The sequence below is a fragment of the Salvelinus alpinus genome, chromosome 19 (assembly GCF_045679555.1).
Source record: "Salvelinus alpinus chromosome 19, SLU_Salpinus.1, whole genome shotgun sequence".
Classification (NCBI taxonomy): Eukaryota; Metazoa; Chordata; class Actinopteri; order Salmoniformes; family Salmonidae; genus Salvelinus; species Salvelinus alpinus.
Window position 1 is genome coordinate 43,301,364 of NC_092104.1, and position 14,278 is coordinate 43,315,641.

A 14,278-nucleotide genomic window follows, 5' to 3' on the forward strand; every position below is an offset into this window, starting at 1 on the left:
GAATTAGCGGAGCAGAACAACATATAGAGGACTGAGAAGAATGGAGAAGAAACCAGAACACGTCGCACCAACGGGCTCATGGGACATAACCATCCTAGTCTTGATCGTCATATTTTCCTGTACCAGCTCTGCTAAACTCAGATGACACAGCAGATTTATATTTATTTGAGAAATAAGACAACCAAAAATGATGATAAAATAATAAAGTGGTAAAATAAAGCAACAACACCAGTAGAATATTCATTTAGAAATATAATAACCCCTAAAGTGACCTGATTGACCCAGTCCACTCTAAGAGCACACTGTATCAACATAGAATACAAGCATAAAAATTGGTATATAAAAATAAGTTCATAACCTAGGGGAACAAAATTACTTTCTCACACTCAACAGCAGAGAAGCACATTTTGGATCTAAATTTGTATTTAAAATATTTTTTATTGACACCTGCTGGGACACACTGTACTGTATATTCAACACATTTAACACCAGAGTGGAAGTGGAAGGGAAAACCAGTGGAATACAGTTTTTTAGAAAGTGCCAGTTAGTCATACCAGGCCGAACACAAAATCCCAACATAGAAAATCACACATAGACAACCCACCCAACTCACGCCCTGACCAACTAAATAAATTACAAAACAAGGGAAAACAGGTCAGGAACGTGACAGAACCCTAATTCCCTAACTGCCCCGCTGGTCCTGTGGGCCTCATTCTGCTGTTCAGGGTCCTCCATTAACACCCTGCAGGCAATGTCCCCCCCAGACCTCAACCTAGCCCCCAGCCCGACAGTAGACATACAGTGCATACACACACGCATTACACATGCACTCACATGCATATTACCAAAACACCCAAAGCATGCAAGTGTATTCATACACATTTATAAATAAACACAGATGCTGTAACGACACACACACATCACTCAGCAAGGTTCTTCTCATCCAGCCGAGCACTAATTCTTCCCATCGTCTCAATGCCAAAAGAAAAAAAAGCTGCAAACACGTTGATTGAAGAGAATGTTTATCTGACTGCTTACTTACATAGACATACAGTGCCTTCACACCCCTAGACTTTTTCAAACATTTATTGTGTTAGAGCCTGAAATAAAAACTGATTAAATTGAGATTTTGTGTCACTGGCCTACACACAACACCCCATAATGTGAAAGTGGAATTATGTTTTTTTTTTTTTTTTTCAACAAATTAATTAAATATGAAAAGCTGAAATGTCTTGAGTCAATAATTATTCAACCCCTTTGTTATGGCAAGCCAAAATAAGTTTGGGACTAAACATTTGCTTAAGAAGTCACATAATAATTTGCATGGACTCACTCCATTTGCAATAATAGTGTTTAATATGATTTTTTAATGACAACCTCATCTCTGTACCCCACATATACAAATATCTGTAAGGTCCCTCAGTCGAGCAGTGAATTTCAAAAACAGATTCAACCATAAAGACCAGGGATATTTTCCAATGCCTCATGAAGGGCACCTATTGGTAGATGGGTGAAAATGTAAAAACATGGTGAAGTTATTAATTACACTGTGGATGGTGTATCAATCCACCCAGTTACTACAAAGATACAGTCGTCCTTCCTAACTCAGTTGCCGGAGAGAAAGGAAAGTGCTCATGGGTTTAACTATGAGGCAAATGGTGACTTTAAAACAGTTAATGTCTGTGATAGGAGAAAACTGAGGATGTATCAACAACATTGTAATTACTCCACAATACTAACCTAAATAACAGAGTGAAAAGAATGAAACCTGTACATAATAACACATATTCCAAAACATGCATCCTGTTTGCAATAAGTCACTGAAGTAAAACTGCAAAATAAGGTGGCAAAGAAATTAACTTCATGTCTTAAATACAAAGGGTTATGTTTGGGGCAAATCCAAGAAAACACATCACTGAGTACCACTCTTCATATTTTCAAGCATGGTGGTGGCTGCATCATGTTATGGGTATGCTTGTCATTGGCAAGCAAGTTTTTTTAGGATAAAAATGTACCGAATAGAGCTAAGCACAGGCAAAATCCTAGAGGAAAACCTGGTTCCGTCTGCTTTCCAACAGACACTGGGAAACAAATTCACCTTTCAGCAAGGCAATAACCTAAAACACAAGACCAAATATACACTGGAGTTGCTTACCAAGATTACATTGTATGTTATTGAGTGGTCTAGTTACAGTTTTGACTTAAATCGGCTTGAAATTCTATGGCAAGACTTGAAAATGGCTGTCTAGTAATGATCAACAACCAACTTGACAGAGCTTATAGAGTTTTATAAAGAATAATGTTCAAATATTGTACAACCCAGGTGTGCAAAGCTCTTAGAGACCTACCAGAAAGACTCACAGCTGTAATCACTGCCAAAGGTGATTCAAGCATGTATTGACCCAGGAGTGTGAATACTTATGTACATGAGATATTTCTGTATCATTTTCAATAAATTTCAAACAAATGTCTAAAAACATGTTTTTACCTTGTCATTATGTGGTATTGTGTGTAGATGTCTGAGATTTAAAAAAAAAATATATTTAATCAATTTTGAACTCAGGCTGTAACACAACAAAATGTGGAATAAGTCATGGGGTATGAATACTTTCTCAAGGCACTGTAGATCCAATTCCCACAGCCTGGAATTAGACCTCCTCATCCTCCACTGGCTGTCCTGACCTCAACTTCATGATCACCTGCCAGAAATAGAGAAAGAAAGGAGTAAACGAGAGAGAAGAGTCATGAGTGGGGCTTGTACTCTGTACATTTGTTTTGACAGAGATCTCATCATTGTCAGATTAAAACTGGTGTGTGTGTGTATGCATGTGTGTGCATGCGTGATGGTGTAGTGGACATGAGTCGGCCATGGTTGCTCATGGCCACGTGATGGGTAACTCCTTCTGTGACTTCAAAATCCGTGTCGGCCCTTGGGCCAAGAGGGAATTTCCTCTTGGTCTAATGGTCAAGACGTTGGTTTCCCCCTCGTTAGACACAGGATCATATCCCATGTGTTACAATGGCATGCCTCAGGTTCCTCAGTTTGCCAATATATTGCTCTGTATGATAGTCGTCTTGGGCCATTAGTCAATTTATATCCCAGACATCAAGTCCTCGAGAAGAGGAGTTTTAGCTACATTCTGCAAAAAAGGCAGGGTAGTGTGAAAAAAATTAACCTTACCTCTTTGAGCTGGGCTATCTCTTTACTCTCCAGGTTTCTTTGTGCAATGTTGGTTATGGTCTTCACTCGAGTGGCATAACTACAGGATAAATAGTATGAAACGGAGAGATGGTATGTGTTACAGAGATGGTACGTGTTAAAATATGGTACGATTTACATACGTGTTACAGAGATGGTACGTGTTAAAATATGGTACGATTTACATACGTGTTACAGAGATGGTACGTGTCACATACATGGTACGTTACACACAAACAAGAACAACCCAAGCAAGGGCAACTTTGAAATGGCACCCAATTCCCTATAGTGCACAAGAGTGCCATTTTGGAGGGTGCATCTTGGGGGCTTAGTACTACAGTTTTAACCATTTCCTGGAGCTCCAGCCTGGTAAGGATGGAGGAATGTGATTCCAGCATTTTTTTACTATAGGCATGGGTCTATTGGACATGAGTTTCTCTTCTTATAGCAGAGTTTGTTAGAAGTGTTTGTCGGTGGGGGGCCGGGTGTTTAGGTGTTTGAGTTGTGTGTTTTATGGGGTATGTGTGATGGGAAAATCACTCTCACATAAGGGAGGTGAGCGTCTCATCCAGGTTGCATTCGGAAGGCGAGACGTTGACGACCATGAGCGTCTTGGCGTTGCCGCCCAGCGAGTCCTGCATGATCTGGGTGAGCTTGCTGTTCCTGTAGGGGATATGTGGCAGGTCCGAGGACAGGGCAGAGATCACATCTCCCAGAGCACTCAGAGACTTGTTAATGGAGTTAGCCTCCTATAGAAAGAGGAGGAAGGGAGAGAGAAAGAGACAGAGAGAGCCTTGGTTATTGTTGTTACTGTTGTCCCATTGACAATTTTGATTCTTATTATTTTCATATTGTAAATATCCAAAGTAAGCTTTGGCAATATGTACATTGTTACGTCATGCCAATAAAGCAAATTGAATTGACAGAGAGAGAGAGAGAAATAGCGAGAGATAGAGCGAGAGGGAGGACTATTCAACAATGATATCCATGGGAAAAAATGCAAACTGTTAGTTGTAAACAGCCCGCCCACATAAATGACTGTAATATATAAAGCTTTATGCCTGAATTCTAACAGGGTAACCTAATAACCTTGAGCTGGTCGTCTTTTGCCCCAGTCTTGGCTGCTCTCTCGCTCCCTGCCAGATCCACCAGACTCAACTTCCCAAAGCTCACACTCCCATTGGTCAGATTCCTGCTCTCCACCATGATCCCAATGATCAGGTGGGAACGAGAGCTCTCCACGTTCATCTCTGCATCAACCACAGAGGAAAAGAAGTAAGCCTTTTTATATCAACACTCCTAAAATAGTTTTCAATGTCTGTACATAGATTTATTTCCTGTTTACTTTATTCTTATTTTCTGATTGTATCATATTTTGTCAGAGAAACAACATTATGACATGAGGATAGAATTGTGAAGTATTGTATCATGGTTGTCACATTAACCCCTGAAGTAAATGAAAGAGCCAGTGATTCTGTTAAGACCCCCAATACCCCAATATCTCCTGCTTTGCCCTGCTTAGCAGCCCTCTCTCTCTCTGAGCCCAGTTCTGTAATGATGTACCTACCATCCACTCAATCTGACTGTGACTAAACCAATAAATCAAAACCCTTTAACAGGGCGCTTTTGAAGTGGGGAGTGGGCGTTTGGGCATACTGGTGGCTGCGTTATGGCGGTTGGCGCAAGCCTGCTGAAACATGGCGAAGAGCTCCCCGGCGCTGGAAGCTTCCTTTGTCTCTGCTCCCTGGGCAAACACAAGCCCCTTTCTGTTCCTTTTAATCTCCACCCGCCTGCTCTGGGCCTCGGCCCCGCTCACAAAGAGGTCCTGGAGCCGGTCATTATACAGTTCCAACATATAGACCGAGACCTAGGAAGAGAGTAACACAGAGAAGAGACAAGAGGAAAGGAGAGATGAGAGGAGCAAAAAGGACAGGATGGAGGAGAGGAGAGTAATTTTATGTTAAACTATAAAGTATATTTGCTTCTTGTTGCTGATATACAATAGGAAATTGTTTCTCATCGCTCAGAAAGACTTTGCAGCCCTCACCTTGAAGTCAAACTTGGTGGCATTCTCCTGGAGGATGTCAAATACGGCATTGAACGCTCTAGGCATGATGCCTGGGCTTCTCTGGTCTCTGTCACCCACCATGGTGAAAGTCTTTCCGGAGCCTGTCTGACCATACGCAAAGATACACACGTTGAAGCCGTCGATGGCTGACTGGATCAGCCTGGAAAAGAGACTGGTTCAAACAGGGATTCTTAAAGGCCCTGTGCAGTCAAAAATGCTTTTACAGTGCCTTCGGAAAGTATTCAGACCCCTTGACCTTTTCCACATTTTGTTAAGTTACAACCTTATTCTAAAATGGATTAAATAACTAAATTCCTCATCAATCTACACACAATGCCACAATGACGAGGCAAAAACTGGTTTGTTGACATTTTTGCAAATGTATATATAAAAAATAAAAAATAAATAAATACCTTATATACATAAGTATTTAGACCCTTTGCTATGAGACTCGAAATTGAGCTCAGGTTCATCCTGTTTCCATTGATCATCCTTGATATGTTTCTACAACTTGATTGCAGTCCACCTGTGGTAAATCCAATTGATTGGATATGCTTTGGAAAGGCCCACACCTGTCTATATAAGTTTCCACAGTTGATAGTGTATGTCAGAACAAAAACCGAGTCATTAGGTCGAAGGAATTGTCTGTAGAGTTCCGAGACAGCATTGTGTCGAGGCACAGATCTGGGGAAGGGTACCAAAAAATGTCTGCAGCATTGAAGGTTCCCAAGAAAACAGTGGCCTCCATCATTCTTAAATGGAATAAGTTTGGAACCACTAAGAATCTTCCTAGAGCTGGCGGCCCGGCCAAACTGAGCAAATATTTCCCTCGATCCTGACTAGTCTCCCAGTCCCCCGCTGAAAAACATCCCCGCTGCATGATGCTGCCACCACCATGCTTCACTGTAGAGATGGTGCCAGGTTTCCTCCAGACGTGATGCTTGGCATTCAGGCCAAAGAGTTCAATCTTGGTTTCATCAGACCAGAGAATCTTGTTCCTCATGATCTGAGAATTTTTAGGTGCCTTTTAGCAAAATCCAAGTGGGCTGTCATGTGCCTTAGACTGCGGAGGCACAGCTTCCGTCTGGCCACTATACCTACCATAAACCCCTGATTGGTGGAGTGCTGCAGAGATGGTTGTCCTTCTGGAAGGTTCTCCCATCTCCACAGAGGAACTCTAGAGCTGTGTCAGAGTGACCATTGACTTCTGTGTCACCTCCCTGACCAAGGCCCTTCTCCCCGATTGCTCAGTTTTGGCCAGGCGGCCAGCTCTAGAAAGAGTCTTGGTGGTTCCAAACTTCTTTGATTTAAGAATGATGGAGGTCACTGTGTTCTTGGAGACCTTCAATGCTGCAGAAATGTGTTGATAACCTTCCCCAGATCTGTGCCTCGACACAATCCTGTCTCGGCGATCTACGGACAATTCCTTAGACCTCATAGCTTGGTTTTTGTTCTGACATGCACTGTCAACTGTGGGACCTTATATAGACAGATTGCCTTTCCAAATCATGTCCAATCAATTGAATTTACCACGGGTGAACTCCAATCAAGTTGTAGACCCAGCTCAAGGATGATCAATGGAAACAGGATGCACGTGAGCTCAATTTCGAGTCTCATAGCAAAGGGTCTGAATACTTATGTTAATAAAAAATACATACATTCGCAAAAACCCGTTTTCACTTTGTAGTTATGGGGTATTGTGTGTAGATTGATGAGGATTTTTTTATTTCATCAATTTTCGAATAAGGCTGTAACGTAACAAAATGTGGAAAAAGGGAAGGGGCCTTAATACTGCACTGTATAGTATTCATTTTTGTATATCTGTGTTTATATTATCCATGAGTTTCTAGTAGACAGACCATATGGTTCAAGAGGAAATAGCCTAATTAATGAATAAAGCATCTAATCAACAATGGCACTATTTTCAATTACCTCTGCAACTCATTCAACTATTCACCAGTTTGATGGCAAAACATTTACAATATATACATATAGTAAAATAAATGTTAAAAAATTATAATATAAAGGATATTTCATGCTGAAACATGGCATTCATTAAGTTAATGGTTTGTATTAAGGATAACGTTTTTCAGCTTTGTCATTATAGTTTTTTTATTTTAAAACATCTTTTATAATTATTTCATATATTTTACATGTGACAAGTCCAGAGAGAGGGCCAGAGATAATTACAGACACCTGTAATAATCTGGAAATACTCAAAAGGGCCACTAGATCATTTATGATAGATGTACCCCCTATTGAACTGTACATATTAATATCTTGAAACTGTAATTGTCTAAGACATGCAAGAAAAAATAATAAATAATTGTTCACAAAAAGAAGGATACCAAAATTCTGGTAGTTTTCTGGTAAACTTTGAAAGTTTCCAGTAATATAGCCTCCCTTTGCAACCCTAGTTTAGTTACAACGGTGCGTACAATAAGCACAAAACTCTACATTTACAAAAGACCTTTGAATACATTTCCAGTTCCCTCACCTCCACCAAACCAATCACAGTGCTCTGTACTGTATTTCGTGACAGACTTATTGAATCTGACATAGGGGCAATAGGGTCTAAGGATGGAATTTGGCAGCAGTTTTGAAAGAGGAGGATACCTCCTTTCCTGTCTCCTTTGGTTCAGATATGAACATTTCTGCTTCCCAAATCAAATCAAAATGAACCATTTGAGCCAATAAAAGGATGTTAAGATTGGCAGCATCACCTGTTGGTGTCTTGGAACACATCTTCCTGGGAGCTCTCGCCACTGAATACCCGGTCGAACTGGAACTCTCTCGGCCCCCTTGAGGTTTCCACGGTAACAGAGTAATCGTCCAGACGCCCCACGGCGATGGCACCTCCTTGAGCTGCCTCGGCGCGGCTCATGGGCCGTATCCGACAGAACACCCGAATTTTACCTGCACCACACGACAAAACCACTGCAAAGGTCAAGCGACGCCACTGACCCCAAACTGTACAGTACTGAACTTGCACCTATGCTAGCTCAGCTAAAATAGTCTTGTGGCATGCAGAAGACCCGCGTTCAAACCTAGTCAATTACATAGATAGATAACTACCTTTCATGTCCTCCACCATGTTGTAGTACTTCTTTCTCATGGTCCTCTCTGAAGTGTAGTTCTCTACGACCTTCCTATTCTCCTCTCTCACTTGTTTCAGCTGCCAACAGGGGATAGATGAGACAGTAACACTGAGACTACAAACAGTAAGACAACCAAGAGTAGAGGGGATGAGAACCCCTCTGAAAACATCCTCTACAAACATGGTTGTCCCATCAAGGCCCTTAGCATTGAAGGTTATACTTCATGTCTTAGCTAGCTAGCTATAGGCTAGTTAGTCACACCACATCCAGGTCCCTGTTTGACATCTCACCTGGTCTTGCAGCAATAAAAGTTGTTGGCCAACGCTTTTCATTCCCTCACCTTTCCCCAAAATCTCATCCAACTCTGGAGTTGTGTCACAGTCTGAGAGAGTGGAGAGGAAAGCACAGTATGGGTACTGTAGTGCAGGGTTGGGGTAAAGTCGAATTGAAGAAGTCTATAGGCAGGTTTCCATTAATCCAGGTTTATTCGACAAAAGCAATGTTACCCCAAAAATCTTTGTGACGTGTAATGGAAATGGCAAATATAGATTTAATTCTAAATGCCAACTGCCTGCTGTTTCTTTGCAGGATTCTCGTCCTGACTTTCAAGAATGGCTGAATTGCTTCGACTTGCTTTTCAGGTTGGCTGGATGCAAGTTTCACCATCCAATTACAAGTTTCGTCATGGCACAGACCGTGGAGATATGTTGGCACATGACAATTATTAGAATATGGCATATATCTTCAGTAGGGTAGGGGGCAGCATTCGGAATTTTGGATGAAAAGCGTGCCCAAATTAAACTGCCTGCTACTCAGGCCCAGAAGGTAGGATATGCATATAATTAGTAGATTTGGGTAGAAAACACTCTAAAGTTTCCAAAACTGTTAAAATAATGTCTGTGTGTCACGTTCTGACCCTAGTTATTGTGTTATTTCTTTGTTTTAGTTGGTCAGGACGTGAGTTGGGTGGGTATTCTATGTTTTGTGTTTCTATGTTGGGTTTCTCGTTTGGCCTGATATGGTTCTCAATCAGAGGCAGGTGTTAGTCATTGTCTCTGATTGGGAACCATTTTTAGGTAGCCTGTTTTCTGTTGTGTTTTGTGGGTGGTTGTCTTCCGTGTCTGTATGTTCCACACAGAACTGTTTCGGTTTTCGTTCGGTACTTTATTGTTTTGTATTTTGTCGTATTCATTCTTATTAAAAGTCATTATGGATACGTACCACGCTGCGCATTGGTCTTCCGATCCTTCCTACTACTCCTCATCAGAGGAGGAAGAAGAAAGCCGTTACACTGTGAGTATAACAGAACTGATATGGCAGGCGAAAACCTGAGGAAAATCCAACCAGGAAGTACTATTATTTTGAAAGGCTGTTTTTCCATTGAAAGCCTCCCCACCATACAAAGACTTAGGACCCAGTTCACGAGCTCTATGGCTTCTTCTACATGTGGCCAGGCTTTAGGCATTGTTTCAGGCTTTTACTCTGAAAAATGAGGGAGATACACCACTTTCAATCAGTGGACAGTGGAAATTTCCATTCATCAGCCATGCGCCTGATCGGGAACGCGCCTTTCTTGTTTCTCCTTTTCTATTGACGAAGCTTTTGTCCGGTTGAAATATTATTGATTATTTATGACAAAAACAACCGGAGGATTGATTTTAAACATCATTTGGCATGTTTCTACTAACTTTTATTGTACTTTTTAAAAACTTTTCGTCTGGACTTACTGTACGCGCCTTAAGCATTCGGATTACTGGACAAAACACACTACAAAAAGGAGGTTTTTGGTCATAAAGAGGGACATTATTGAACAAAACCAACATTTATTGTCTATCACGGAGACCTGGGAGTGCCACCAGATGAAGATCATCAAAGGTAAGTGATTAATTTTAATGCTATTTCTGACTTTTGTGACACCTCCTTGTTTGTAAAATGGCTGTATGGGTTTCTGTGGCTAGGAGCTGACCTAACATAATCGCAAAGTGTGTTTTTGCCGTAAAGCCTTTTTGAAATCTGACACTGTGGTTGCATTAAGGAGAAGTTTATCTTTATTTGTATGTTTAACACTTGTATCGTTTATCAATGTTTATGATGAGTATTTCTGTTATTTGATGTGGCTCTCTGCACTTTCACCGGATGTTTGTTTGAGACAATGCATTTCTGAACATAACGCGCCAATGTAAACTGAGATTTTTGGATATAAATATGAACTTTATCGAACAAAACATACATGTATTGTGTAACATGAAGTCCTATGAGTGCCATCTGATGAAGCTCATCAAAGGTTAGTGATTAATTTAATCGCTATTTCTGACTTTTGTGAGCCCTCTCCTTGGCTGGAAAATGGCTGTATGGGTTTCTGTGGCTAGGCGTTGACCTAACATAATCGCAAAGTGTGCTTTCGCCGTAAAGCCTTTTTGAAATCGGACACTGTGGTTGGATTTACAAGAAGTTTATCTTTAAAATGGTGTATAATACTTGTATGTTTGAGGAATTTTAATTATGGGATTTCTGTTGTTTTGGCGCCCTGCAATTTCACTAGCTGTTGTCGAGGTGGGACGCTACCGTCCCACTTGTACCAGAGAGGATATTAGTCAATTCCTGCATTCTATCCATGCTGGCTTTTGCGGGCTAACTGAGACATGAAACAGATAGGTGGGAGGGCATACAGGCGGTCGTCCATTAATTTAACAAGCAATTTGCCTAAATGGGTCATGGAAACACTGCAACCACTTCATTTCTATTACAAACTAGGTTTTTGTGTAAAAATTTGGGTTTTAAGGTGTGATGTCATTATGTCCAGCTGTTTTTATCGACACAAGATAGTTAAATGGAAACGCACCACAGCAGGCAATTGTCAAATATATTTTCTATGCAAACTTTCTAAATGTCGACAAAAAAAAATCACTGGACAAGTTAATGGAAACATAGCTACTGAGAATAAAAGGCATTTTTTTTTCAATTTATTGAATTGGAATTTCAGATTACTTCCTGAATTGACAGGCTTCTATTCAAATTGACCCCAACCCTGCTGTAGTGCATCAAACTAATGAAAGATATGCAGTTGACAGTGGGTATCATAAGTATTCATCTCCCATTGAGTAAAAAAAAAAAAACATTATAAAGTGGGATTTATTTAATTGTGATTTTTTTGTCATTGATCTGGACCAAGTATTCCCAAACTGGGATACGGTATGCGCAATGCCACGGGGGTACACCAAATAAAAATTTGATTTGTTTTTCCAAAAAAAAAAAATTCTTCACATTTTCAACCAGTCCATTTATATTTTCCAATGGGGCTATACATTTGGGTGAAGTTCTTTTTTACGCCCGAGTTGCCTCGTTTCACTGCCAAAAATAAAATTAAACCATCAGGTGTTCAGCGAAATAACAACACAATGTCAAATACAGGTAGCGTAGTCAAATAATAACATTCAATCACATTAACCGTTACTCTCTCGCAGGAATTCCACTAACGGTCCATATGTAGCCAAACGGAACTGCTGCTCATGTTGGTATCTGTACTGATGGTGCAAAAGCCATGAAAGGGAGACATAGTGGAGTGGTAATGCACGCTGAAAAGAAGTTTCTCCCGTAGCCACTTGGGTACACTGCAGCATCCACTGATAGGATCTTGCTGCCAAGGGAATGCCTGACAGCTTGAAAGAAGTTTTGGACACTACAGTGAAAATTGTTAACTTTGTTAAAGCAAGGCCCCTGAACTCTCGTGTATTTTCTGCACTATGAAATGATATGGGCAGAGACCATGTAACGCTTTTACAACATACAGAGGTGCGCTGGTAATCAAGGGGCAAAGTATTGACACTTTTTTTTAAATTGTGAGACGAACTTAAAGTTTTCTTTACTGGCCATAATTTTCACTTGTCTAACAGCTTGCATTATGACAATTTTCTCACACGACTAGCTTATCTGGGTGATGTTTTTTCTCGCCTGAATGATCTGAATCTAGGATTACAGGGACTCTCGGCAACTATATTCAATGTGCGGGACAAAATTGAGGCTATGATTAAGAAGTTGGAGCTCTTCTCTGTTTGCATTAACAAGGACAACACACAGGTCTTTCCATCATTGTATGATTTTGTGTGCGCAAATGAACTCAAGCTTACGGACAATGTCAAATGTGATATAGCGAAGCACCTGAGTGAGTTGGGTGCGAAATAACGCAGGTACTTTCCCGAAACAGATGACACAAACAACTGGATTCGTTATCCCTTTCATGCCCTGCCTCCAGTCCACTTACCGTTATCTGAACAAGATAGCCTCATCAAAATTGCAACAAGCGGTTCTGTGAAAATTTTATTTATTCAGAAGCCACTGCCAGATTTCTGGATTGGGCTGCGCTCAGAGTATCCTGCCTTGGCAAATCGCGCTGTTAAGACACTGATGCCCTTTGCAACCACGTACAGTGGGGAGAACAAGTATTTGATACACTGACGATTTTGCAGGTTTTCCTACTTACAAAGCATGTAGAGGTCTGTAATTTTTATCATAGGTACACTTCAACTGTGAGAGGCGGAATCTAAAACAAAAATCCAGAAAATCACATTGTATGATTTTTAAGTAATTAATTTGCATTTTATTGCATGACATAAGTATTTGATCACCTACCAACCAGTAAGAATTCCGGCTCTCACAGACCTGTTAGTTTTTCTTTAAGAAGCCCTCCTGTTCTCCACTCATTACCTGTATTAACTGCACCTGTTTGAACTCGTTACCCGTATAAAAGACACCTGTCCACACACTCAATCAAACAGACTCCAACCTCTCCACAATGGCCAAGACCAGAAAGCTGTGTAAGGACATCAGGGATAAAATTGTAGACCTGCACAAGGCTGGGATGGGCTACAGGACAATAGGCAAGCAGCTTGGTGAGAAGGCAACAACTGTTGGCACAATTATTAGAAAATGGAAGAAGTTCAAGATGACGGTCAATCACCCTCGGTCTGGGGCTCCATGCAAGATCTCACCTTGTGGGGCATCAATGATCATGAGGAAGGTGAGGGATCAGCCCAGAACTACACGGCAGGACCTGGTCAATGACCTGAAGAGAGCTGGGACCACAGTCTCAAAGAAAACCATTAGTAACACATTATGGATTAAAATACTGCAGCGCACGCAAGGTCCCCCTGCTCAAGCCAGCGCATGTCCAGGCCCGTCTGAAGTTTGCCAATGACCATCTGGATGATCCAGAGGAGGAATGGGTGAAGGTCATGTGGTCTGATGAGACAAAAATAGAGCTTTTTGGTCTAAACTCCACTCGCCGTGTTTGGAGGAAGAAGAAGCATGAGTACAGCCCCAAGAACACCATCCCAATCGTGAAGCATGGAGGTGGAAACATCATTCTTTGGGGATGCTTTTCTGCAAAGGGGACAGGACGACTGCACCGTATTGAGGGGAGGATGGATGGGGCCATGTATCGCGAGATCTTGGCCAACAACCTCCTTCCCTCAGTAAGAGCATTGAAGATGGGTCGTGGCTGGGTCTTCCAGCATGACAACGACCCACAACACACAGCCAGGGCAACTAAGGAGTGGCTCCGTAAGAAGCATCTCAAGGTCCCGGAGTGGCCTAGCCAGTCTCCAGACCTGAACCCAATAGAAAATCTTTGGAGGGAGCTGAAAGTCCGTATTGCCCAGCGACAGCCCCGAAACCTGAAGGATCTGGAGAAGGTCTGTATGGAGGAGTGGGCCAAAATCCCTGCTGCAGTGTGTGCAAACCTGGTCAAGAACTACAGGAAACGTATGATCTCTGTAATTGCAAACAAAGGTTTCTGTACTAAATATTAAGTTCTGCTTTTCTGATGTATCAAATACTTATGTCATGCAATAAAATGCTAATTAATTACTTAAAAATCATACAATGTGATTTTCTGGATTTTTGTTTTAGATTCCG

At 41.3% G+C, this 14,278-nt stretch overlaps 1 protein-coding gene across 1 annotated transcript in view; it reads right to left on the reverse strand.

Moving 5' to 3' along the window:
- Window positions 1-220: 220 nt before the first annotated feature.
- LOC139545668 (uncharacterized) overlaps window positions 221-14,278 on the reverse strand; it is a 48,071-nt gene continuing 34,013 nt past the window's right edge. The window contains exons 4-10 of the mRNA XM_071353660.1: window positions 7,991-8,183; window positions 5,247-5,427; window positions 4,856-5,066; window positions 4,289-4,449; window positions 3,746-3,948; window positions 3,182-3,260; window positions 221-2,699 (exon numbers count right to left, since the gene is read on the reverse strand). Coding sequence (XP_071209761.1) covers window positions 2,649-2,699; window positions 3,182-3,260; window positions 3,746-3,948; window positions 4,289-4,449; window positions 4,856-5,066; window positions 5,247-5,427; window positions 7,991-8,183 — 1,079 coding nt within the window. The 3' untranslated portion in view covers window positions 221-2,648. The remainder of the gene's footprint in view (window positions 2,700-3,181; window positions 3,261-3,745; window positions 3,949-4,288; window positions 4,450-4,855; window positions 5,067-5,246; window positions 5,428-7,990; window positions 8,184-14,278) is intronic.